The following is a 21,993-nucleotide window of genomic DNA, read 5'->3' on the forward strand; positions in this document are numbered from 1 at the left end:
ATATTTCTCGTGTAATTTAATCTTTTACGTGTATTTTTATATCTCTATTTATGTTTATTCGCAAGATAAATGAAACTTTAGAGATAGTGATTTAAACTATATCTTTTTACTATACGTTAGAATTACTTAATAAAGAAAAACAAATCGAGCGCGTATTCCCTCGAAAGTTTTATCGATTAGTCGCTAACTGCCGTGAAAGTTTTTTTTTTTTTACGTTATCGATTAATTATAAACTTCGAATATCGAATGAAAAACTTAATGAAAGGAACGGAATATAAAATATTTAACATTTAATTACGATTACACGAGTTGAAATTATTTCTTAACACGGTGTGTTATATTAAAAAAAGATTCTTGAAAATATAATTATAAATAGAATTTAATTAATTACGAGTAGAGAAGGTTATTCGTTAAGGATTTAAAGGATTGCTTGGATCGTAGAATTTGTTTGATATTTCACATTCAATTTTATAAAATGAAATCTTTGTTAAGGTATGTGAAATATCTGTTGATATTTTTTTTTAATATTGTTTGATATTTCTTTCAATTTTATAAAATAAAATCTTTGGTAAGGTATGCGAAATATTTATTATAGTAAAATAATTGTCGGATTTAAGCATCTATCGGTTGAAACATTTGGCAGTTCGATGTATATCGACTCGTAAATCAGCCTCTCGCATAACCGGAAGGTTCGACGTTAACGAGGGAAAATGAGAAGTGATAAATGACTTAGTCGCTCGACAGATCCAGGACGAGACCCCCATCGAAACCCCTTAACTGTGCCTTCTCTTCTATCTCCACTTTTATGGAAGCTATTTTTCACACTGGTTCATCATTTCTCTTTTTAATCTTTCTCTAAATCCTCGTTCGCGTTAATCACTGATTAACATGCAATCCGACTTAGTAATGTGTCTTGAGCACGCTTTACTGTTACCGACTTACCCACAAATTTTTCTGTGATACTTCTCTTAAAGAACAAAATGGAGAAAGATCAGATATATATATATATATATATTTATGATCCAAATTATTATACTTGCTCAAAATTACTCTATTTTCTATAACGAATTTTTCTCTTCAAACAATTTATATTATTGTGAACAAATGAGAATAGTTTATTTAGATTCATTCGCAATATTGATTTAACAATAAGTCAACCAACAAAATAAAAGGTGATTTTTGGAAATTTTTTCTCGTACACTAGAAAAGCTATTATATTTTATTTATCGATTCTTTCAATGTATAATCAATTTTTGTTTTATTTACAAAAATCTTCTTACGTGCCTCGTTTGCTTTTTCATTCAAAATGGGGCGTAAAATATAACGATGTGCAAGATTATTCCCCTCCAGGATAAACCGAATCCAAAAAATTCAAAAAGATTCTTAAATCTATCTCTAAATAAGTATCGAATCAACAAAGTTTAATTAATTTAGTAAAAAATTAACACAATGGGGTGACCAGTTACATTACATTATTCAAATTGAAAACAATTATATTATATATTAACAGATTGTCTTGTTTTCGAGAAAAACATTTCCCAAAACTAGCTTTTATTTTTTTTTTTTAATGAAAACAGTCTTATGTTTTAAACAAATTTAGAAAAAAGAAAATAATATATAAATTGATATATAAAAATCCATTTATTTAATGTAACGCGATAACAATTCGTCGTTGTTATTTTTTTCATTCGTTCAACTATTAATTAATTTTTTACATCACACATATGTAGATGAAAAGAAAATGATATGGGATCGAATAGACGTAAAATGGTTTTTTCATGACCGGTTGAACCGATCACATGAATCCCAAATGATGTCTATCATCGTCGTCGGTGGTAATTTTTTTTCTCGTTGCTTTTTACGAGTCGATTGCTCAAACACATGCATACCTACTTATACATATATATATATACGTGAACACGAAGTTGGAGGTTTCTTTTAAGTATATCGATGAAAAGATTTATCGTACCAAGTTTTTTCTGATGTCTCTGAAAATCGCTGGGAGTTCTTTCACGACTAAACTCGAACTAGTTGACTTCGTTCAACGATTTTTTCTCTCTCTCCTTCTCTCTCTCTCTCTCTCTTTCTCTCACCGGGCGAATCATTGTTCCTATCTCAGAGGAAAAGTTTGCCCGTGTTCGAGTTCGAAGCTCATCGGCCCAGTCCCAAGTCTTCCATTTTAGGTAACTTACATAATCGATCCGAAATCCTGCTCGAGCTCGTATTTATCACCCTTTTCTCGTATGTACGTTTAAAGACAGGCTTAATTCGTCTCTTGACAAGCCAAGTACTTATATACTTACGTGCACATAATACATATCTTTATTATCTATTCGATCGAGATAAGATAGGGACGGGAAAGGATGCTGAAAGTATGGAAAAATATAAGCGAAATAAAAATTAAAAAAAAAGGAAGAAGAAAAAGGAGCTCGCGCCTGACGAATAAGATATTAAAATGAAAAGAAAATGAAAAAAAATAAGAAAAGGAAAACGAAGTGAGAGAGAGAGAGAGGGAGAGAGAGAGAGACGTCACATTACAGATATTCTATTACATTTGACGTCTCTCCTGACTCGGTTTTCTCTTATCGGCAAAGATAGAAAAAAGAAAAACTTCAAAGAAACGTGGCAGAGATAGAAAATAAATTGCACGGATAAAGGAATGATAAAAAGACACAAAAAAAAAAAAAGAAACAAAAAGAGAAGAAGAAGATTTAGATATCTATAAGTATATGAAAAGAAATGAACGGGGTAAAAGAGTAAGCGAGAAAAAAATCGAAATTTTCGACTAAACGTGGGAAGAAAAAAATACTCGAAAATAGACGTTTATAAATATATTCTATTTTTTTTTTTTTTTTTCTACGTTAATAATAAACTCGGTATTTTTCTTAGCTTCGTTTCTCTCTTTTCACGAATAACGCGATTTGGTATAATAATGCGCTCTCGAACGAGTGTACGTATGAAAGAACAAAAAAAAAATGTGACCAGATTTTAGTTTTAAAGAAATGAAGAAGCGTGATTTTAAACTTATCACGATTTCGATATTTCAATGCATTTTCGTATGACAAAAGGTTGACCAAGGTGCGAGCTTACGGCCCTAATCATAGATGTTTAAGAAAACCTTATTTTTTTTCCCTAGATAGAGTCCAATTCGAAATGATTCAATGAGAATGATCGTTTTTAATTATAATGATAATAACGATAATATAATAACAATAATATAAATAACACAAATAATAACAATAATATAAATAACACAAATAATAATAATAATAATAATAATAATAACAATAATAATAATAACAATAATAATTATAATAATAATAATGAATAATAAATAATGATAAATAATGAAAAAGATAGAGATAGTCACGAAAAAGAAAAAAAACATTAAGAGTGTTCACGAACATTCGTTCTACGCAACGATATTGTATATAAAAATCATTATTACAATATATATATATATACCTACTATTGGTATATGTAATAATTTTTTATTTTATTTTTTCATTATTATTTTTTTTTTTTTATATATATATTTCTTTTTAATACTAAAGACGATCGCGATTTTTTTATTGTTCGATCAATTTCTTCGAGACTGGCTCTCGTACTAATAGTAAATGAATTTTTTCTTTCATGAAAATAGATTAACGTAAGATCGATAATTCTTGCAAAAACCACCTTCGAAAGGTTTATCGTACGCGATGATTAATGAATCCTTTAGTCAGGCTAACAGTTTTGCATTTACTTAGCTCTAATGTCTTAGATTTGTGGTGGATAATAGAGATTAGGTAAATGCCTGGCATGCTTTAACGAGCGTTTTTCGTCTCGAAGGTTTTTCGTCTCATTGACATAAAACTACTTAATGAAAAAACTAGAGAGGATAAAATAATTCATAAATTCCGGTCTATTATACTTAACTATTAGTGTTCAATTTAATAACGTGAATTTCAATATATTTGTTTTTCGTGCAATATGATTTTAATGAATTAATTCAATGATAATTCGGTCTTGTGAAAAATTATAATTATATTAAATATATATTAAATATTATATAAATTAATTTTTAATGAATTATTCAATGATAATTCGTTCTTGTGAAAAATTATAATTATATTATATCGACATGGGGGCCAGTCTCAGACGAAAATGCGATGATTTTGATGAAATTCCTCAACGTACTTCATTTATTTTTTATTTTTTTTTTTTTTGACGAAATCATTGAAAAACAATTGTTTCGCGATATAAAACGAACCGAAAGTAAAATCGCGATTGTTAATATTTTAATTATTTGTTTAAAGTTATCATCTTTTTTTGTTTACTCGGCACATTCCTGCTCTACATAGATATAAATTCGCTTTTATAACTTCTCGTTCTTAAAACGCGGCCTAAACCGTAGATATGTTATCAAAGAGATGAAAAAAATTAAAATAATGAAAAATAAACAAAGAGAAATAGAAAAAAAAAGAAAAAAAAAAAAAGAAAAGAACTTTCGCATATTATGATTCCTCTCTCGGGTTCTCATTTTTTGCTAGGTAAGATAACATGAGATAAAAAAATAAAGAATATCACTTTCGCTTATCTAAACTCTTATAAAATAATAAACGCGTTTCAATGTAAAGATAAACGAACAAACGAACAAACAAACAAACAAACAAAGAAAAAAAAGCAAGAAAAAGGAAAAAGAAAAAACAAGGATCTTCTTAATCTCCTACGAGATGTTAATTTTGAATATGCGTGTATTTAAAAGATTTTCATTTGTCTTCTTCATTCCAATTCTAAATGATATACATATAATACATATATAAATACATATTCGAATATAAGAGGGATAAATAACGCTTGGACAAATAAAAAACAAATTCTTACACAAATTTAGCATGAATGAAAGCTTGACAACTATATAAGAATTTAAAAAGAGGTCTTTACATCGATTTACCTTCGCTCAAGAAACATCCTCGGAGTCGAGAAAGAAAGAAACGATCTTACAATGTGAACAATTTGATAAAGTTATCTTCAATCATCTTAAATCATCTATAAATGAAGCTTTTTAATTTATCAAAATTGAACAGTTTTGTTTGAAAATTTTATATTTTTATTTACAATTTTGTTAAGTCTCGATTGGATTCATGGAAGAAAACAAAATGAAAGAAAATTCTATAAATATTCTTGATGTTTATAGAATGATGTATCATCGTAACATACGACGAGATACAAGGCTGTTAAAATAGAATTTGATCAAATCGTGTGTAGGAATTCATTAAAGCAATCGTCGTCTTCTGTGGTTTCTTGAGTTGGCAGAAATAGTATTCGCGTTTTTGTACGGTCAACATGATTTGTGCATATGCCAACGTGATCGGTGACGAGTCATGGACGTGCATATAACCGTTGTACAGTCATCCTTGCACAGATATTGACTAGCAAAACGTTCTATAGTAATACGTTTTATCTTGACCTTAGGAATACCAACGGCCTTTACATTCGCTTTACATACATATATATATATATATGTGACATGGTTTACATATAGGAAACGCGTGTTTGAACCAGCAGCAACGAATCATTTTGAAAGAAGACAATTTTATCCTGTCTTTGACGAACGCGTAACTACTTACATTTCTTCCGTATATTTTTTCATGATTTTTTTCCTATTTTAACAACTTTTCCGCGGGCCCCAACTTTTTCTTCTTCAATCTTTTAATATTTCATTATTACCGTCGCAAAGTATATTAATCAATTATTCCGAACGTGTTTCGTTTGTTATTTTTTTTGTTTTGTTTTGTTCTGTTCTTTCCTTTAAGATAAAATATTCAAACGAATGGACGGAAAATAGGAACGTTTATATACGCGTATATATATATATTTCTAATATTATTATTATTATTATATATATATATAGACACATAGGGCAACGCTGTGGCTGTGCACGCGTCGATTGATGCATACACGTGTGATTTAGGTTACACACGGTGAATGGTGAGTCCTAGCTAGCTGCACGCTATGCATTATCATCGATCGAACGTTATGCTTTGCACGTGAAAACGAAGAGGCGATATCTACCTAACCTACCTATATACATACTACTACGTGTATATCTGTATAATGGTTTATGTATATTGTATATCAAACTTTGGGAACAGATTCAAGTAGACTTTTAACATGAATGATTCAAAAAGGATTTCACATCGATTTTAATATTCTCTTTAAATATATTTTAATATCAGTGATCAGGTTTTACGCATAACTGTTAGATGCGTTCACCTTTTATATGATAATATAATTTAATAATTTAATAATTATATATATATATATAAACAATTTAATTAAACATCTGGTAACTGGTAAATTATATTGTTTGTATATTTGCGATTATAATCGTTTTAGAATCGATGTATCTTTCATTGAATCATTCACATGAACAATTTCATTCCGCATAATTAATTTATTTTTCAAACTTTAGGTAGATTCAAGACTAAATTCGACAGTGTCTACAATAGATAGTGTTTAATTGATTTAATCCTATTATTAGTTGCACAAAGTTCTAAGATAATTTATATTAACATACGTAAACTTATTCCTTTGAGATTTATAGCTTAAAAAGACTCTCTTTTCCAGACCCTTGAAGGCTATTTCAGCTTAAATAGTTATAAAGTGCCGAAAATAGTTTGTCTTTGCTCCATTCTAATTTTTTCTTTTTTGATATGCGAAGTTGTACGAGAAGTTTGTATTTTAAAATACACAGAGACTTACTTGTGGAACTTTATAGTTAGTTAATTGTTAAAAAAAAAGGAAACAACGTAACGAGATCTGATATTATTTAACATAAGACAAACGGAAGGATGTAACAATACGCGAATCGGCTTGGAAAAGATCCTTTTTTTTATGACAAAACTCGTGATAATTTTGCTCTCATCTCACCATATCGGCCACTTGTTTGAAAATAGGTCACTCGGAGATTTACACGAAATTAGTGTCATAAGATAAAGAACTGTCCCCGATTAGAGCACGGTGAACAAGAGAAATAGAAAGAGAAAGCATAAGGTTTGACCTATGAGATTTAAAATGCTTATAAAAAAATTATTTTTCTTTTTTTCTTCTCTTTTCTTTTAATAATAGGAACAAGGTGAAAAACAAAGAAAGAAACATTAATCGTCATTTAAACGACAATTCGTTTCTTTTAACTTTTCTTTGACTTTTTTCAATGAATTTAATTCACTTTCTTTTAGATAAGAATTTCATTCGAAATCGGAGGAGCTTAATAGTGTGTGATTAAAGTTTCCTATTGATTATATTATTGATTCTAAAGTTTTCTATTGATTGTATTATTGATTCTAAAGTTTCCTACACTTCAATAAAGTCGTTAATCGATATTTCTTCCTTGTCGTACGAAAACTAATTAGAAGAGCAACGTACTATACGATTTGATATTATCTAGTTTAATTAGATGTGGTTTTAATTTAATTCTATGATTTACTTTAGTAATTATTATTTTTCTCTCTCTCTGTCTTTCTTTTTCTTGCTCTTTCTCTTTCTCTTTCTCTATTAAGATTCTATTCAGATTGTTTTCTAACGATAATAATAATAATAATGTTAAATCGCTATAAAAGGATTTTTCTTTATTCTGATATAAAAGAAAATTTTTGAATCAATGCATTGTGTCGACAAAATTAGTATAATCATTTTTTGGAAGAACACTTTTAACAGTGTCATGTCTTTATTTTTGTTCTCAAATATATGTAGTGCATACCAAAAATATAAAATTCTCTGCAAAAATCTGTAAAAAATAAGATATTTTATTTAATTTTTCTGCAAATTATATCTATCAAGTCTAATAATCAATCTATCAAGTCTAATTTTAACTGTTAAAAGCTATTCGTATAATTACAGAATTAATAAAATAAAAATAATAATTAATAAATAATTAATTAATTATTAATTTAATTAATTTATTATTAATTTATTATTATTATTATTATTATATTATTTTATTAATTTATTTATTACAGATTTGATAGGAAAAATTTTCTACAAAAATAGATTTCGTGATAATAAATTTTCTCATCATTATATTAATTCAAAAATTCAATAAAATAATCTTAAAAAGTTTCAACTTTTTTATCGAGATATATCCTTGAGCATAATCTCAAGTTGAATTTTTGACCAAGTTGAATTTTGTTTAAATCGAAACTCTGAAGGAAAAAGTAGAAAATATGAGGGGTTGAATGCGTCTTCAAGTAAGGTACTTGTACGTCCTGTCCACCGGAAAAAGAAAAAGGGAATAGTATATCCGGTTCACGTTCGTTGAAACGACCGTTGGATGAAAAAAAAAAAAAGAAGAGACGACAAAAGGGCCGAGACGAAGGGCGTTTATCGTTTGTCTTCTTTTCTCACGGCAACTCGCGTGAAAATACGTTGAAATATATGACAGCTTATACGTTTTCACGGTTTTCCAGCCTGACTCTTGGGAACGATGTCGAGAAATCGTTTTTCTTCTTCTTCTTCTTCTTATTCTTATTCTTCTTATTCTTCTTCTTCTTCTCTGTCTTTTTTCTATAGCTTCTGTTTTCTCTGAGTTCTGTGTACCTACTGTATACCTCTTTTTCTGATTCCGTTTTGGACGAAAGTTAGTAATGTGCCGTGAATATGAAAAAAAGGAAAAGACGGTGTAAAAAAAAATAAAGGAAAGAAAAAATAGAGAGAATGAGAGAGAGAGAGAGATAGGAAAAAAATACATGACAAAGCCAGTAGTAGGCAAGATCATTTTTTCTCCTTTTGTTCCTATTTATTCCCCAAGGAGCTTACATGTCACAGTATTCTTGGATAAAGTTAAATTTCCTTTTTTCTCTTTTTTCTTTTTTTTTTTGATATATATCCGCTTACTTAGCGAATAAAATTCTCTATAAAAGCCATCGTTAACGTTGAAATATGTTATATATGAATATACGTATCCATTTCTAAGTTTCTTTTTGTTGATACACTTTGCAACGTATGTATATGATAAATTTATCATCAACGAATTTAAAAAGTATAATAAGTAACCTTAAAACATTTGTAATTTTATTAATAAATATAATGGCATCGATAGTAACGACATTTTATTCTAAAAGTAAACAAAAAGTGTAATTCATCATTAAAATGAGTAAAAAAATGCATGAAAATTTCATGATTACGCGAAAAGATCAACGAAGTATAAGTAATCGGAATATTTTTCATCTTATTTTTAATCGCAATTTTAATTGTTCATAAAAACAGAAAAATCCAAACGAAATTGTAACGTTAAACGGGCCATCTCGTATTTATAATAAATTCAATTTAAAAATAAAAGGTCATACTTTCCGTGAAACGTTTGATGGTTATATTCCAATAAAAGAAGGTGTTTCAAATTGGAACAGGTGACAAATTCGACTTATTCAATTTCATTATTAGGTCGTAGAGGTTGCGAAGAAAATTCTATTAAAGATAAAAGTTGATAAAAGTCCGATATATAACGGACTCGAACGTCTAAGAAATAGACTTTTCAAAGCATTCAAATAAACTTTTACTTTAGCAAGGTTCGGTCCGGCGGGCCGCATAAACGCGTTCTATCACGGCACGGTACTTTGATCGGGTTCGTTTTTTCCATTTCTTTTTTTGTTTCAAATCCTCTGTAAAGGGATACACGAAGAAAAGAGGTTCACGGTGTAGAAAGAAAGAAAGAAAGAAACAGAGAGAAAAGATTGGTATAAATAGAAAAGGTAAAAGAGAGAGAGAGTGTGGAAATATTGAGAAAATGAAGTGAGAAAGAGGATGCGAATCGTATTCGGTAATTCGCGTATTCATTAAGTTTCGCTTTGATTTTGATTCCCTGTAATCCATTGACTACGAAACTTCCTCCTATTCCTTCTACGTGGATGCAAATTCGTCAAAAAGAATACTCGATGTGTAATTCGTATAAGTTTCAGTTACATTTGTTCGACTATACTTAACTTCGTACGAGCAATCACGAGGAGGGGTGAAAAAGATATCGTTGTCAATGATTAAAATCGGGTCGCAGGTGCATCGACTTGTAGAGAGAGAGAGAGAGAGAGAGAAAGTCTTCTTGCGAACGACTAATTTTCTTTCTCTTTCTCTTTCTCTTTCTCTTTCCAATGTTGACACAGCACTCTGCATCCTCTTTAGTTAGCAAAGGCGGTATGCTTTCAAAGAACTGGAACACAGTGGTGGCAATTAAATTATCGCGAAGAGCTCTGTGTGTCAGAACTGCCAAGGCAAGACCTCAATAAATCTCACTGTTCGACCGGGCGTTAATTATTCTCTCGGAAACTTTCAACAATGAAAGCATTTAAGGTCAAATAAATGGTTCCAACTGGTGAGGTCAATCGAACGAAATAGTTTTGGACGTTACAAGATCTTTCATAAAGTATCCTTATTGAAATCGTGAATATACTATTGTAAAAATCGAACAGAATTAATCTTGGTTGAATATTCATCGAAAAAGAAATCGACGTTTTTCGAAATGAATCATTTCAAATGAAAGTTAAAATATTCATTTGGATTAATTCACAAGGCTCCGTAAAATTACTCTCCGAGTAATTCACAACTCATTTTTTGAAACATTAACAGGTGGTTAGTATTAAGTTGAAGAAAACAGGTGGTTCGATACACTTAGTATATCGATATCTAATCATTATAATCGAATGGAATCTTCTATGTTAATTTCTATCATATCTCACTGCTTATGACTAATCACTTTAAATAGGATCGTTGGATATTTTGTATTTCTATCAAACATAATATTCGCTTCAATTAGAATATTTATATCTAACTAGTTAAAAATTGACGAAAAATTTTTCTAGAAGAGATATTTTGAAAGAATTTTTGTCTATATATAATTTCATCCTAATTACTTTTGATATGTATATTATTACAGCGTTTGTAATTTTTACCACTTGTGTATCGTTTTATCAAAATTTTGTTGAAAACTATGCAGAAATTGTATCGCCTCTTCGTAAAGCACGTTTATTAAATTGTACAAAATGATCTTATCTCGATCTTATGAATTATCCGTTACAGCGTTCTCATATTTCGTTACATCCAAGAGTTTTGAACGAATCGATCGATAATGTAGAAAGCACAGTCACGAGCGTTGCAATTGTCGTCATCGTCCTTAGAAAAATCGATTAAATAAAACTAAACTTTGTTAATGCAACTTTTCAATGCCTTTCGGTGTCTTTACGAAACTTGTGCGCGAAAAACTACTTCTTCGAATTTGATCACTAACATTTGTATTTTTTATTATACTTTCGAAAAAAAAATCACAAACTACGATTGAGTAACCCATACGTAGATATATGTAGAAATAAAAAAACAAAAAGATACATAGAAATATATAATTTTATATGATATCGTCAGAGTAAACCAATCGATATCGTTAACGGTCGACTTGTCAGGTATATCGATACGTGAATTTTCATTTTAAAAAATTACTTTTTTTTTCTGACTTAAGTTAGCATCTTAATCATATCCAAACACGAATTATCATTGCAAACATATCGATCATCACGAATAAGACATATCACTCGTTGTCGTATAATGTCGCATCAATTGACGAAAAAAGTATAATCAAATTAAGGAATAAAAGAAAAGGAAATAAAAAAAAAAGAAATAAAAAAAGAAAAAAGTCATTGGAGAGAATTGAAAACGATGATTGACATTCGCGTCGAATTAACTGGAGCATAATCTACGTTATAATGTATAACACGAGTTGCTTTTATGAATAATGCATAGCCGAAGGAACAGCAGGAGCCTGTAGTGGAGCGTCCACTTCAGATCAACCAGGCAAGACAAAATTGAATCTTAAGTGTTCGTCTAAAAAGCTCAGTCAATCCTCTCGTCGTTAACCCAGTAACGAGCACCACGTTTGAACAACCCTCGTCGTTTTACCCAACCCTTTTGTCCTTCATAAAGAAAAAAAAAAAGAAAAAAAAAAAAAGAAGAATCGAAGAAGGGGGTGTCGCTGTCGCAGCGAATTCGTCGTATCGTCATCTCCGTTATAAATATATGAGAAAAATCCGGGAATCCAATATATTATCACCTACTCTTGCTTGGTTCTACTTTTAAAACCCTAGTATTTCGTATCATTCGTTTTTCATCGATCTCCAAGAGTGTCTCGCGTCCTTGGCACCACGAAGGAAAGATAAATTACCGAGCAGTCGTTGTACCTTGTCTACCTGCGTCGATCACAGCCCTGGGGGTAATTGATAAATCGAGCCATAATCGAGCTTTATCTATCGACCAATCTATCTATCTATCTATCTATGTATCTTTTTTTCTTCTTTCTCTTTTGGTACATGCACATCTATGCCGTTGCTACGATAAGCGAATAATATTATATTTTATAAGCATCGTTTATAAATAGTAACGACTTTATCGTAGCGACGAACATTTGGGAGATCGATTAATTAACGCTCAACAGGTCGATCGTAGAAGATTGGCAGTGGTCCACTTTTGGACATAACGCGTATATACTTCCAACGAGATACATATGTATGTACACCTATACCTTTCAACGACGATGTCATCTCGATGTATTATCACAATCCAGTTAATTTATCCTTTTTTTGAAAGAGTTGCTTGCTAGAAAGGGAATGCTCGAAAATTCGAATAAGTTACAGTTCGGTATAAACGAAGATTGATTTTTAATTCACGCGTCGTTTGTTTATTTTCTTCGATAATTTTATTGGAAACAAGCTGTCACGCCTGAAGGAGATTAATTATGAATTAGTCATTTAATCTTCTAGTACATCTACATGTTCTCGACATATTCCTTTGAAAGATTAATCAATATGTAATTAAGTATACTTGGAAATATTCAATCGTTGGTAATTCATAGGTGTCATCAACAAAGTGCCCATCATTCTACACGAATCTCGATAGATTAAGGATTTGCAAAAGGCTGTGATCGTTGCGAGACAAGAAACGACGTTCTAGAAAATGATATTCCTCATTTTTTTTCTATTTTTTTATCTCTTCATTTTTTTTATTACATAGCGAACCGGATGTTGAAAGCACACACATGTGTACATATACATTTCAATTATAATATATTCTGATATATGTACATATTATATTATGCATATATATATATATATATATAAACGTATCTCTCTATAAAAAATATATCTTATGCACCCCGTAGAAAATATATTCTCCTGTTAAAGGTAAGATCTCTCTTAACAAAGTACAAATCATTGTTTTTTATTTTTCACCAAAAATAATGAAATTATGAAACCTTTTTATTATAGCCGATTTATAGTTGGGAATGTTTGACTTGTTGTTTTTATTGTTAACTCTTTGTTATTGTTTCATATCTGTATATATATATCTATATAATATCTATATATATACATATATATATAATAATATGTGTTATGAAATTCGTGTTCCAACGGTGAGCAGTTTTGTTTCGCTCTACTAATTAATTAATATATCTACGTATTATCCTTGAAACGCGTAACTACGATCCGATCGACAGTAATAATTAATTATTTAGAAAAAAAAAGTTAACGTAATTATATTTGTTTTTATTTTATCCCTATAATTAAAAGTTTCTTATCGTTTAAGGATTAGAAGGTAATATTTCCAAGTGGAACCTTGGGGATTATCGTTGGACACGAATTTTCTATGATTTATCGATTATTTCCTTGTTAATCGGACAATTTTTTATTTGTCCATTTTATTTATACCTGTTTACGACAATTCCGAATGTTTGATCAAGTTGAAAATATCGTAATACATACATAAGTAATGCATATGTAGTTCGTTTACGTATATTAACGCGAGACAAAAATTGGGGCGAAAAGAAAAATAGGTAAAAACAGAAAGAACGAAAGAGTAGACACATAGAAATTGTCATAATTTCATTTGCTGTGCAAAAAAGTCACATTGGTTCTGTCCAGTAACGTATTAACGTTGTTAAACTTACAATCAGTATTTTATTGTATTATTTTCTTTTCAACATGTTCACCTGTTTCCATCTCTCTTTTCCTTTATTTATTTATATTTATTATTTTCTTCTTTTTTTTTTCGATAACACTTAACGTCAGGGGTTCTTTTAACGAAAGTGAAATGCAAACAGTACGTTTTAATTGCTAATCGTGAAATCATCGTCACAAACGTTTTACCATTTAACACCACTCTCTGCCGTTATTCATTTAGTTAAATAGTATGAAGAATATGCGCAAAGAAAACACAGGAATTTTTTTCCTCCTCGCGAATCGATTCTTTGCTTATTTTTTTATTTCAATCGTCCTCCCTGTCGAAATATACACACGAATTTTGTTCTATATTTTATTACAAGTTTTTTTTTTACTTCCTACTTGAAATAGATTCTCATGTCTAAGTGTTTCGAGTCTACGTTTGGAATTTTTATGGATTGTAATAGTCTTTGAACCATCAATTTGAAAATAAAACTAAACGACCACGCGATACGTTAGGCTACTGCTTTCGTTTTGTAAACTTTTAACACTAACAAGGTCATTTATAAAAAGCTTCACTTTTGTATGCAATAACAATAATTCGCGCTTTACACGAGTATCAAAAAATAGAAATCTCAAATATAAAATTGTGCAATAGAAAAAAAAAAAAAAAAGAAACAAATGATGAATTAAATTTAAATTTACTTAAACTGTTTTCTAAGTACTATGACGGGTTAACTCGTTATCCTCGGTTAAAATTAACTATTAAAAGTTAACATGTTCTCTCCGTTCAGACGATTCAAAATGGTTGCTATTTATACGCGGGTCATATACGACCCATGCGGCTCGAGTGGAAAATCAGAGAAAATCAATCTTGTATGGTACGTGTTCAAATTCAAAATTAATAGTTAAAATATTTAACGTCTTTTTAAAATTAAAATTTTAACGTCTTTTTAAAATTACAATTTTAATGTCATTTTAAAATTAAAATTTTAACGTCTTTTCGAAATAAAACGCGTTACTTTTTTCCGTTTATATGTATATCGTTTAGGATCGTTTTAAAGAGTATTGATCTTCCGTCGCGATGTTAGAAGGTTCAACGCAAGTTATCGTCGTAGTGTTTTAGAAGAGCATATCGTGTAACAAGTACATAAGGCACTGACAGGTGTCGCAAAAACGTCACGAGATTCCTTGTACTTCGAACTTCAAGTTCTCGCGTCTCTCCTTTCGCAAAACAAGCAGGCAGGCAGGCAGGCAGCTGGCCTATTCCGAAAAATCCTTGATGTTTGTAGGTCAGAGGTCAAAAGGTATTGTCGAAAGACGACAAAATACTGTTTCGAGATTACGTGAGTAAAAATCATTTTCTGTGTCATAATTCACATAACTAAATTCGGTATATAGAAATGAGAATATTATGTCTTTATAAAATCGTAGAATTGATTATTATAAAATTAGACTAAACATATTTACGACATCATGTTATTCGTCTAATTGTAGAACTGACTATTACCCAAAATTTCATCGACTAAAATATATATGTACAACTATATTTATTAATTAAAAATAGATCATGACATGTGTAGACTTAGAATAGGACAATGAAATGAAAATCATCGTCACTTTATTGATACTTATACATATACTTACTTGTATATTTACGGACATTACTTTATTACAAAATGTCCGCTTCTGAAATAATTCGGCCATTAGAGAATGAGTCCTTTTTACCGCCCGTAGATAATAAATTCCTCGTATCGAGAATTTACTTACAATTAGAACGGAAAGCATTGTCTTGAAATTTTCCTTAAATAAATTATAATAAATCGAGTCTTGCGCACGAGGCTCGACCCCGTATGTCTCCATGTAGGATAAAACGAGTTAAATAGGTTCAAATATATTACGACGCCATAACCTCTAATAGTGACTTCCTCTCTGGGAACGTGAATTTGTGAAGAATATTTTCGCGAGAAATTGTTGACGAACGTGTGTTGGGTGTTCTGTCTCGCTCCCGAGAATATTCTCCAGAAGTATACTTCACGTATCTAGCTAGAAATAGTCAAGAGACCTAGAAAGAAAATAAGAAAGTAAGAGAAGAATAGAAAGAAAAATTGTACGATCGTGAAACTGTGTGTATGTGTGTATGAGTGAGCGAAAGAAAGAAAGAAAGAAAGAGAGAGAGAGAAAGAGAGGAAGATCAGAATTAAAGAAAAAAAGAAAATCTTAGGATAGGTCAGTCTGGCGTGCAACAATGTAGTGTGTGCTTGTGGTGTGGATTTCAGCAGGCCTACAGTCAATACATCCCAGCTACAAGGGCCCAAGTATCCGGGGCCCAGGGTGGGCAGACGGGGGTCGCCATGGATGGCACTTACCTCGTCGAGGCCTCTTTTTGAGTAAATAACATATACATAGAAATCGAGATGTAAGGTCATTTGATTGATATTTGTATAAGCTGTTAATAAAAAAAGAAAGGGAAAATGAGAAAAGTAAGGAAAAAAAAAAAGTTAATCAGTCTCTTTCTAGCTGATATTTGAAATAATCACGTTACAGAGTCGAGTCGTGTATGAAAATATTTGATAATATGTGTGAAAGTGAACTAAAATAGAAAAAAAAAAAATAAACGAATGCATGAAGGACACTCTTATAAAACTCGAAAACGAAAAGAAACGTAATCATTCGAGATTAGAGGTTATAAAAATTAATCACGAAAGAGAAAAAAGAGAAAGAGAGAGAAAGAGAGAGAGAGAGAGACGTGGTGAAGATGAATCGAAAATCGACTTGAATTAAAGCAAAAAAATTAGTCAGATACAACAAAAAGAAAATCACTGTATCAATCAATCAAATTCTTCTGTATTTCCTCATTTCCGTGCCATCTTCATGGATGCGACCTCTCGACCCCCGGGATTATCAACGTCGACAATCGATGATGATTCGACGTTTGGATTCTACAATGCTGATGGATACGACGCGACCACAACGATGATGATTATCATCATATTACTACCACTGCTCTATCACCAACTCTAACGCAACCACCACCACCACCACCACCACCACCACCATCACCACTGCCATTCCGATCATCGTCACCATCTTCATCGTCATCGACGTCTCCTTACGTCGACTTTGAACGCTCTTCCAAAACCACAATGGCTGCTCCCTCTTCTTGTCCGTTCGATCTATAACACAATCAATAATACATTTGAATGAAACGATCGTTCCTTTGAAATTGAATAAATTGAACAAATAAAATTGCTGATCGTTTTATAATGCCGGATGAACGAAATACGTTTACCGAATGCAAATAAAAAAAAAATATCCGAACGATGAAAACCAAAAATATGAAAAATCTAAACCGTTGGTCATCGCAAACACGTATTGTGGACGTACGAACCTAAAAATAACGTGTAATATATTCAACGTCACTCGGGATGGTATGAAAAAACAAAAAAAAAAAAAAACAATAAAATTACTAAACGAAAATATAAACACAAAAATAATAACAATACGATCAACGATCTCGCTTGGCTGCCAACGATCGTTGATGGCGTCATGGAATGGAATCGTCACGATAACGAAAAAAAAAAAATGGAAAATAACAATGTCGAATAAAAAAAAAAAAAATACAAAAAATATGTGCCAACCGTACGACGACGGGCTGGCCGACTATGCGATGCTAACGAACGGCGAATGAAAACCTCCCCCAAAAAAATAAAAAAACAAAAATAAAAAAAATGACGTGGGGGGGGGGGATGGCGCAAACGTATATACACGCGCGATGCATGCAAAATGAAAACGACGAACAATTGAACGGAACGATTTCACGACGAATCCAATTCTACGACGACGTACACGTGTCCACGTATAGAGCTTGTCCTATCAGCTCACCTCGAACGAGAGCAAGGATAGAGTGGTGCTCGTATATGGCGACCGTATACAAGTGCGGACAAAGGTAAAGAAATTGTTTCCTCATTTGGAAACGCTTGTGGACGCTATGATATTTCGTTATAAAAATATAAAGAGAGGGACAGAGAGAGAGAGAGAGAGAAATGATAAAAAAAAGATGATATTCATAATGATGATAATAATGATAATGATGATTACGATGCTGCTGCTGATGCAATGATTTATATACATATACATACATATATAGATATGATATTTATATAATTGTGTCTATATACATATGTATATGATAATAGATGTGATATACGTATGCAAATATCTATATATATATATATTACACACACGATTTTACGATTTGGATGATGATGTCTTGCCTCACACGATGGGAGGACACACGAGAGGCACACGACGAGGGTCCTCCAGAACAGAAATCCTCTTTGGTGATCGTGTCAGCCGATCGTGCGAGCCGATCTTATCGCGTGGCTGTCTTATCTGAGTTGGCTTTATGGGTGTTCGCTTTATTTCTAACAGTTTCTTTTTTTTTCTATCGACATTTTTATTATTCATCATTAATTCTATGCTAAAATTCTATGAATGATGATAGACGGTTTTAGCTATGATCGTTTATATTGGCTGATCTGAACACAATTTATTCTTTTACTGCTTATCGTCGTATCATTATTGCTTATTTTAATAGTAAGATTTGATGCGTGTCATTGTTTTAGGTAGATATCAAGAATAATATATAATTGATTAGAAATTCTAATAATGGAATGTTTGTTATACAGCAGGTAGAATAATCGATTGGCTGAATTACAAAAGAGACATATCGGATAATTAATCGGATCATTAGAGAAATCGAACTTGATGATTTATTTTCTACCATGTGTTTATTCTTGGATGTCTTCTCGTCGTGGTAATTTTCGTATGAATATATATGTTTAAGAGTATAATCATTATTCTGTTATATAATTAATATTTCGCGATATAAGAATCGAAGATGTTGAAGCATTCTTAGAATTTCTAATTGGGTCATGGCAAAAATTACGTTCTCTTTTTCTTATTATTTATTACCCGTTACGTGAAATTAGATTTTTTTTTATACTTCGATATACCCCCTTCGATTTTATTCTATTTTCATAAACGCGAAATGGTAAATCAATTTTTGATTCTATTACACTTTCGATATTACTTTCTTGGAAGATGCATACAAGTGCCGAAACGAAGTCTTACATCTTATCAACTTTATCGCGATTGAACATAAAAATGATGGAACGCCAAAAATCAAAGAAAATGAAAAAAAGTATACGTGTTACGGTATATTAGCCTTTTACAATGGTTAAGATCTAACTTTATCTTTGCTTTTTTTTCTCTTTTTGTATTCTACCACTGGAATTACAGCCATTGTAGTTTTTTCCTTTTTATTTTTTTGTTAACATATCTTTTCAATGATTCTTAAAGCTTCTATACACATTTTAACATGTTGCGATGCATGCATCAAATCCAATGTTTCATGATACATATTATGATGTATACATGTACTTATTTTTAGCATTAGCAAATCGGCATTTGCATTGATGCAGGAAAAAAGCGGGTGTTTTAACGTTAATATCACGCGAGAAACTGAGAAGAATTGGTAACGCGTAAGCTGAAACGGAAACTGATGCAATTTTCATGAAACCTTTGGTATCGATGCATGCATTGCAAAATGTTTCAATGCGTATAGGGGGTTTTCATTATTTCATGTCGGCATCTTTAAATACACGAAGGTATAAAAAAGTAAAAAAAAAAAAAGAAAAAAACAAAATAAATTTCCAAGTATTCTTATTTCATCGCACAAATGTATCTCTGAGTGCACGTAGATAAATGAGGAGATACGAGAGCGTCGAATGCAAAGAGAGATCAGTGTTGCTAGTCTCTCTCTCTCTCTCTCTCTCTCCTTCTTTATTTCTCTTTCTTTTATGTTTAAAGTGACATCACCAAAATAATTCTGACAGAGTAGTCTTTTTATCCTTTCATCTTTCCTTTGCTTTCATTTCACGGGTCTACAGATTCATTCATTATCAGATGTGTTCAACAACGTGTTTCATTTGATATCATCATCACCGTTATCAACATTAATTTTTTGTCCTCTTTTATGTTATACATGATATAAAAAGAGGCTTGTCTATATATATATTAACACGTATACTTTACGCAAACGCAGAAAAAAAAAATAGAAATACATGAGTTGTAAAGGCTATTTGTGTTTACACTTTAATGAGAAACACATTTTTAGGGCACCCACGACACGGTTATTAAATTTTGCATCGGGAAAGAAATAAACGAGAGGAACGAATGTGTCTTATAACTTTAATTAATTCATGCGGTAATTTTACTACGCCCCTGTAGATATTGTGTAATGCTTTCAGAAGAGATTTATTATAGGTGTGTTTATAATTAAAAAGATATTCCACGTAACGGTAATGTTTAATAAGATTCATAAGTGCGCGTTGTTTTCCAACGGTTTCTCGCTTTGTCACGAATTATTCTCTTTCTTCAATTTTTGGACATTGAATTCTTTTGACATTTGTTTCGATTGCATTTTTTATTGTAAGTATTTTTTTTTTTATTTATAATTTTTATTTTTAAGGTTCGTCAATTATGTACGCTTAGAATTAGACTTTTTTCTAAATTGTTTATTTCGTAGGAAGAAGTCGAAAAATAATATCGAGTATTACACCTTCTGTTGAATTTAAAACGTGATTATATTATTATCGCGTTAAAGGCACGTAAATGTTCGTATTATTTTGTATACTCGTCTAATTAAATTTTTCCGTTTAAATTGGGTCAACATCCATAAAATCCGGTAAAGAAAAAAACATTTGGTAAGAATTCCCAGCTTTGAGATTTTGTTCCTTTATGTGGGTATATCTTTTTCCCCGTGGGGAAAAGATTTTCTTCTTAATGTAGTTAGTGAGAATGCCTTATAATATTTTCAACGTTTACTCTTTTTTTTTTTTTTTTTTTTTTTTTTTCATTTTATATATAAAAAGGTAACGCTCTCTCTGCTGCTATTGGTTGGACGTCCTATGATACTTTTATTATCCTTCATCTTTAGTTTAATGAAAATGCATTATTGCGTTTCGCACAAGCACCCTAACATTTCTAGTGTGCTACTAATAATAGTTTTGACTTCGTTTGATGCAATCATTTAATTTTACGATAGATTATACCCTTTTTCATTGTATTTTGATGGAAGAATAATTTCGTCGAATATTCGAAAACAATTCCTGTAGTCTCTACATGTACTTACACTCGGATAGAAAGGTAAATTATTTTTCAAGTAATTATTTGTATATATCATATTTGATTCAATACTTAAGAATATCCTGCTTGACACATTATTTCCGATTTTATTTGAATGCGAAATAGTTCATTTTTCTTGTTTTTTTTTTTTTTTTTTTGATTCGAAAGATATACTTATCCTTGAGTGCAAGAATTTTCAAACATTTCATTTGATACATATATACATACGTACTTAGATATATACATACATAACTACATACATACTTATATATATATTTGATGAAAGCTTGTAAGGATTAGGTATGTGTATATAGGAATGTACGAAGTGCAGCGTGCACCTGCAGTGCGGTGCAACTTGTCATGAGGAATTATTAGCTCGAACGATTCTTGTCTTCGAGGAAAACAGGACATAGCGTTGACTATCGAACAAACGACGATGAATGGACAATGACGAATACGTTGACTCGCAAAGGTCATCACCGCAATGCGTTCAAGCATGTATTTTCGCAAACCTAGTCCGAGTTTTAGTATTATTCAGACCAAACGTAGAACGTCCAACTTTCTCGGAGTGAAGAAATTTCTGATAAATTTCTGATAAATTTAGTTTGCTCGAATTCGATGTAATTAAGCACGAATTTATTATACATTCTTGAGATACGTTCCTGAAATGAGAGATGCTGTGTGGTGACTATTCTTTTATTATATATATGAAGTATATATATTATACTTCAATATTTAATACTTATATTTATGTTATCGTTAAAACGTAAAATCAGAGCTAAACCATGAAATAACTATACTGATTATACACTTTAACGGATAACATAGATATTATATCGTGACGTTAATA

The 21,993-nt window shown here is 30.9% G+C and overlaps 1 protein-coding gene and 1 long non-coding RNA gene across 5 annotated transcripts in view; both read left to right on the top strand.

Annotated features, from left to right (window-relative positions):
• The window catches only part of LOC122514491, a 779,718-nt gene that overhangs the window by 238,392 nt on the left and 519,333 nt on the right, over window positions 1-21,993 (top strand). The window lies entirely within an intron of this gene.
• Window positions 1-21,993, top strand: part of LOC122514474 (potassium voltage-gated channel protein Shal) — a 95,848-nt gene that overhangs the window by 64,879 nt on the left and 8,976 nt on the right. The window contains exon 5 of one of the 4 annotated variants that reach the window (XM_043631345.1): window positions 11,764-11,814. The exons of 1 other annotated variant lie outside the window; for it this stretch is intronic. In XM_043631345.1, coding sequence (XP_043487280.1) covers window positions 11,764-11,814 — 51 coding nt within the window. Of the gene's footprint in view, window positions 1-11,763; window positions 11,815-16,231; window positions 17,964-21,993 lie in introns of those variants that run through there. 2 more of the 4 variants (XM_043631344.1, XM_043631347.1) reach the window with 2 other exon arrangements.

This window comes from Polistes fuscatus, unplaced genomic scaffold (genome assembly GCF_010416935.1).
Source record: "Polistes fuscatus isolate 324 unplaced genomic scaffold, CU_Pfus_HIC Scaffold15, whole genome shotgun sequence".
Classification (NCBI taxonomy): Eukaryota; Metazoa; Arthropoda; class Insecta; order Hymenoptera; family Vespidae; genus Polistes; species Polistes fuscatus.